This window comes from Malaya genurostris, chromosome 3, assembly GCF_030247185.1.
Source record: "Malaya genurostris strain Urasoe2022 chromosome 3, Malgen_1.1, whole genome shotgun sequence".
Taxonomy (NCBI): Eukaryota; Metazoa; Arthropoda; class Insecta; order Diptera; family Culicidae; genus Malaya; species Malaya genurostris.
In genome coordinates, this window is record NC_080572.1 from 144289420 (window position 1) to 144296267 (window position 6848).

A 6848-nucleotide genomic window follows, 5' to 3' on the forward strand; every position below is an offset into this window, starting at 1 on the left:
AGCCATAGCTTTGTTTATTATTTTCATGCAGCTTTCTGCTAGACCATTTTGTTGTGGGAAGAGAGGGGTAGAATAGGAAATATTAATGTTTCGAAGTTTACAATAATTTGCAAAATCCATGCTGTTAAAAGGAGGTCCATTGTCTGTTCTTATAGCTTTTGGATAGCCTTCTTTTTCAAATACACTATCAAGTACTTTTTTGATACATTCAAATTTAGTAGTTTTAACGGGTCGTGCGATGATGAACCTTGACCTGTAGTCAACTATAACGAGAATGAGGATTCCTCAAAACTTGATGTAAGGACCATTGAAGTCCATAGCAATTGATTCACAAGCTATTTTTGGAGCGAAAATTCGATTCATCGGTATGGGTCTTTCTGGTTTTCCATTCAAACTGCATGCTTTACAAGAATTTACCCATTTCTTAATACTGCCAGACATACCAGACCACCAAACACGTTGTCGCATGATACTTTTCATCTTTGCGACCGATGGGTGACCATGGTGTGCTATTTCCAAAGCTTGCATTTGGAGCGTTTCTGGTATTATGGCACATCCGGTTTTGACAAGAATTCCATTTTGAACGGTCAAATCATGTTCTATCAAGCGATACTTTTGCAAATTTTTATCCCAAATTCCTGATTCAAGTGCATTTATTACGTCTAATAAAGCTTTATCTTTGCTGGTGGCACATCTTATATCTTCCTCTGTGAGGAATTCTACAGGATTTGCTTCAAGTGTCGCTATTTCCCATGGACTAGCTTCTTCATTAAATGGTGCGTCTTCGCCTTGATAAAGCCTCGACGATTGGTCCGCTATATTATCCATACCCCGGACAAATTCGATTTTGTAATTATATGGACTTAATCTCAATGACCATCCATCGGCGCGGTTCAATGCTCTTTTCGATTCTTCACGTGATCGATTTAGGATGAATGTAACCCCCTGAGCATCAGTGCGAAGTGTGAAATGCCTACCCAGTAGGAAGTAAGAAAAATGTTCCACTGCCCAAACTGCCCCTAAGGCTTCTCGTTGGTTCTGTGGATATCTTTTTTCGGTTGTGGTGAGAGCTTTAGAGGCGAAACTGATGATTCTTCGTGCTTGGTTTTTGTTTTCTTGTATTAACACAGCACCTAAAGCAACTGGTGAAGCGTCTGTGTACAGGATTGTTTTATCGTTTTCCGAGAAGAAACCCAATGAAAGTGTACAGTTTATGATTTGTTGTTTCAGTGACTTGAACGCTGTGCTTTGTTCTGGTCCCCATGACCATGTCTTGCAAGTAGTCACAGTCCACAATGGACTTGCCAAATTTGCGAAATTTTCAACGTATGGGCACAGGAAAGATGCTAATCCCAGAAAGCTGCGAAGTTCTGATAGAGTAGTAGGTTCTCTGAAACTGCGCACACTTTTTATTTTTTCGTTGTCTATGTGAAAGCCATCAGCATCAAGTTCGTGACCGAGAAATTTTATTCTAGTTTGGTCGAATTCGCATTTAGCGGTGTTTAATGTCAAATTGTTTTCCCTGAGAATCCTTAGTACTGTGTTGACTGTTGTTCGTAATTTTTCTAATGTATTGCCGAATATAAGAATGTCGTCTATAAACACAATTATGTTATCAACGCCTTTTAGGATTCGAACCATTTCACGCTGAAAAATTTCAGGTGCACAATTAACACCGAACATGAGACGAGTGAATCTATACATGCCATCCTCTGCTAAGAAGGTGGTCAAGTCTCTAGATTCTTCTGCCAACTCGAGATGATAGAAAGCGTTGCTAAAGTCGAGTTTTGAAAAATATTTTGCACCGTCTAATTTTATTCTCATTTCATCGAGCAATGGGAGTCTGTAGTATTCACGATTGATTGCACGATTTGGAGCACGCATATTAACTACAAGTCTGAAATCATTACTGCCCTTAGCCACAGCAGACATGCTACTGATCCAATTTGGAGCGCATATAACCTTTTCTATTATACCTCGCGATTCCATTTCATGTAATCTTTGCCTGGCAGCATTTCTGTAAATATTGAGTGGTTTAAAAAAAAACTAGTATTTGTTCAATTTTACTATTTTTTTTCTTATTGTTTCGATAAAACAAATATCAACGGAGGCTTACCGATATGCAGCTGGTATATTGTAATAGGCACTTTTTGTTGGTGGAACATTTTTGTCAATGCTGAATTTCACCTTCACTCCTGGCATTTTTGGAAAAATGTTATCATCCTCACATTGATTAATATTACTATCAATTTGTAATAAGCCTAAATCGCTTGCTGTAGATCGACCAAGAAGAGATCTGCTTCCTTTTGGAATGACATGGAAGACTGCGGTGGTTTTAGATTCTGAGCTTGAGGTTACCTCAATGTTTGCTTTAAAAATGCATTCAATGATTATTGGTTCTCTTACTCCATAGGCATGCAGTCTATTTGGGGGACTACCAGTAATCAATTGAAGAGTCGCCTGACCTGTTTTTGTTTCTCGATTTAAACATTCCCAGTCATTTCCCCCAATGACGTTCACGTCTGCACCAGAGTCTATCATAAATCTTATTGGAGTGGAAGATCCTACCGAACAGTCGACTAATACATCTTTAAGAGAGAGTGTGTTGACTTCCTAGTGAAAATAAATATCGTAGATAAGTATAGTTTGCTTACCATTCTTGTATTTATTAATCATATCATTAGTTTTTTTTTCATTATTATTACTATATGTATATAATTTTGTTTTTTTTTTTTAGAAATAATCGTTTTGTACCTGACTATAGTCTTCATGCTTATCTACATCTGAAACTACTGGCTTCTGTGTTGTCTCGTCGTTTTGTTCACGCTGCATGAAACTTACATGCTTTTGTCGACAAGCTGCCACGAAATGTCCACGTTTATCACATTTGTTGCAGGTGCGGTTTAATCGACGACACGACCTGCCACTCGTATATCAAAACTGTATCGTAAATTGAACTACCCCTCAGTAACTGGTAATGTCAAAACGTAATCGCTTGAAAAAATGTAGAAACTGGCAACACAAGTTGATAAATTATTGACTTTGAATAACAGTTACCATAACCTTGGTTACTGCATATTGAAGTCATGAGAAATATAAACAAAACAAACTGCGGATCGGATATTTCAAAGCGAAAAATCAAAATGAATTTCTGGAGTAAGAAATCCTCTTTTTGTTGTAAATTACAACTGTTTCAGAACTAGACCAGTGAATCGACTAGTCATTTGGAACTGCTGGAAGAATTCTTTTGTCGTGAAAACGTGATCCATTTGCTAACGAAACAGTTGTGTAAGGATTCTTTTTTATATTAAAGTCTGAGTTATGGAAGTTTTTTTTTAATATTTGTATTTATATATTAACAAGCCGCGATACACTTACTTAACCCATCGAAAAATTCTCACATGCGAAGTAGATTTTAAATGTCACTTGAACTGTGCCATGAGGGAAAATGTTTTGCCGCAGATATCACACTTGAAATGCTGCTCAGTTGTGTGCACCACGCTGTGATATTACAGTGCGTTTAGTCTGTTGAAGCTTCTACTACAGATATGTGTGGACGCTCCCCAGTGTGTGACATCATGTGAGCCAAAATTTTGGAGTTTGAACTGTACCCTTTGCCACAAATTTCGCACTTGTACTTCTGATCGCCAGTATGAACTCTCGTGTGTAATCCCAGATAATGTTGATCAGCAAAATTTTCACCGCATATCTCATACTTGAACGGCCGTTCGGCGATATGAGATCTCCGGTGTCGAATCAGTAAGCTCTTCATGGAATAGCCCTTATTGCAAAACTCGCATCGGAACAGCTGTTCGCCGGTATGAGTTCGTATGTGCAGCTTTAAACGATACTCGTCAGCGAAACTTTTTTCACAAAGGACGCACTTGTAAGGCTGCTGGCCGGTATGACGAAACTGATGCCGCTTCCAAGCACTTTTTTCGATGCAGCATTTTCCGCAAATGTCACAACGATACGGTCCTCCTTCGGTTTGTGTTTGCATGTATCGTTTAAAATAAACAGCTTAGCAAACTGTTGGTCACATATGACACATTTGGTGAAGTTTGTAAGACCAACATCATCAAATCCCGGTTCACCGTTCGATCGACTGAAATGAAGGACAACCGCCTTAATGTAGCTAATGAGCCCACATGGTCAATGAAGATGAAACCTACCTTTTTTTGTAGTAAGGTCTCCAAAATCAAGTTTAGTCTTAATGCTAGTAGGAACATATACGTTCATGTTTTCGCTGTTTTCAGTAACATTACTTGGCGTTCGACAATAACGGCGGACATAGCTCGTCCTTTTTCGGACCAGCCTTCTGGACGGAAGTAACAACAGCTGCGTATTGAATGTTTCTCTTCAAATAATAGACACGAAATGCTTGTTTCGATTATGATAGCTCCGATTCATCCTTGATTTCACCAGGAATAAGACTTTTTCGTTTCATTCGTCATTATGGTTTGTTTATTTACTATGGAACTCCTTGGTAACTAGTTCATGCAGTGTTGCGCAAGAAGATTATTTTTATCATATTCAAGGGGTCACTATATTTGTGGTAACTGGCGGTAAATCGCTCACGAACACTTATTATTCCGATTTTTCTTCGGAGTGCCTGGTCGTGTCGTCGGTTTAATGCTGGACATTGTCCGTTGCGATGATTATACAAGAAACAACGCGTACATCGCAATCGGCTCGCTTGAGATCGCTGGTTCAGTTCACGACTTCGTGTTTGCATGAATGGTGGTTCATGAACCATGTTACTCATATGTGGACGCTTACGAAAACCTCCATTGAACGTCACAGATTTGTTTTTCCTAAGTTCGAACACATTAGAACCTTCCTCCTGGCGAGTCTCGATTTCGAATGCTTCGTCTCTCGTAGCAGATTGAACGATAAAGTTAGTTTCATAACCGTAAGTACGGGCCTGTTTCACGATCTCTCGATTTCTTAACCCGCTCAGCAGCTGGGCTCGTACGAATCGGTCTTCGTCATCGATACTGTAATTGCACGCTCGCACTTTACACATTAACCGTGCATGGAAAGTGACAGCAGTTTCCCCATTTTCTTGTTTCATTTTCGAAAAGGCTTCGTGCTCGGCAGCGGTATCGGTCATTGAGCGAAAATAATTTCTTATGTTCAACACGAAGACTTTGTAGCAATCTGGATTTGACAAACTTGGGCGTAACTTGGCTGCTTTGATAATTTCCTGCAGTTCGTTACCCATCGATAAGAAGAGTAGTTGTGTTCTCTTTGCAGTATCACACACGTTACTAAGAGATGTTGCTATCTCAAAGTTTTCAATGTAACGATTCCATTCCTCCCACATTCGGTTTGTGGGGATTCCGCTCGGGAACGGCTTAATATGATCCCAACGAATACTGGGGGATGCACTGCCAAAATTGGCTGGAGACGAACTTATATCGCTCGATAGGTTCCAACTGCTATCGGTACAGTCATTTGAAATTGGTTTAGGTTGAAGACGGCTCAAGACTTCGTTAAAGCCCGCGATCATTTTTTCCATACGCTCAATTCTTTCGGTATTACTTATATTTTCTGGTGGTTCATGAATGCGATGCGGAATAACTTCTGTGTTTTCGTGTGTATTTTCTGACTCATTGTTCACATTGTTGACGATGTTGGTTTCACAATCGGAAGTCGAAGTCGATGACGTGCTAGAAGTACATGACGAACTTGAAGGGCACGACGTTACAGAATGCGACAACTCCTTGTCGACCTGGTTAACTGATTCGTCCGATACGGATTCATCATCTGAGCTGTCTGAGCTGCCGGTCAATCGGACATATTTCCCGTTATTCGCCATATTATTGCTTCAACGTACGTACTTTGTTGTCGGGAATTATAAACGCAAATATGTGCATCAGGAATACTGCGAGCTACTATAGCAATATCGAATATTGAAATCAGTTGCGTCTCTCGTGCGCAATGTTTCTGGTCGGCTAATTTCAATTTAATGCGCGACCATTTTCGTCCGCTCTCTTTTTTTTTTATTATTATTATTTGCGCGACCTTTCTGGTCCGCGTGTAATGCGCGACCATCCTGGTACACTTAGAATGCGCGACCATCCTGATCCGCTTAGGATGCGCGACCATCCTGGTTCGCTTAGAATGCGCGACCTACCTGGTCCGCTTAGAATGCGCGACCTACCTGGTCCGCTTAGAATGCGCGACCTACCTGGTCCGCTAATGATGCGCGACCATGCTGGTCCGCTAATGATGCGCGACCTTGCTGGTCCGCTCAGAATGCGCGACCTTCCTGGTTCGCTAATGATGCGCGACCTACCTGGTCCGCTTAGAATGCGCGACCTACCTGGTCCGCTAATGATGCGCGACCATGCTGGTCCGCTAATGATGCGCGACCTTGCTGGTCCGCTCAGAATGCGCGACCTGCCTGGTCCGCTTATTATGCGCGACCACAGTGATCCGCTTTTTCAATTCATTTTAAACGTTACGTAATTTCGGCGGCCATTTTTTTTTCATTTGAAAAATGAAATAAAACGAGGCGCCTAATTACTGCAACGTTTGCTACACACTTTTTCTCTGGGATTCCTTTTCTGGTGAAAATTACAATTACAATACACTTGCTAAGCTAAGGGTTCTGAACATTGTTGCAACGAAATTGCAACACCCGGCAAAGGATCGCCATTGTGAATATCTTAATATCCACCGAAAAGGAATCCCCAAGAGATATGTCGAAACACTTCTTACCTGTGCTAACGCTCGTATCGATATGGTGGTAACAGTTGAGTGCTTGGAATAATCAAGCGCAGCTGTACCCACCGTAGTAGTCATGGCTTGCTATGCACCGATTATTATAAAATCGTTTATAC

General features: G+C 40.8%; 1 protein-coding gene across 1 annotated transcript; it reads left to right on the forward strand.

The window, feature by feature from the left end:
• Positions 1 to 6072: 6072 nt before the first annotated feature.
• Positions 6073 to 6474, forward strand: LOC131434030 (uncharacterized). Its single transcript, XM_058600650.1, has one exon. The coding sequence runs from the start codon at positions 6073 to 6075 to the stop codon at positions 6472 to 6474; it is 402 nt and encodes a 133-aa protein (XP_058456633.1).
• Positions 6475 to 6848: the final 374 nt, after the last annotated feature.

Bases quoted from the DNA above. Each gene is read 5' to 3' on its own strand.
- LOC131434030 (XM_058600650.1), top strand. From the start codon at position 6,073: ATGCGCGACCATCCTGATCCGCTTAGGATGCGCGACCATCCTGGTTCG.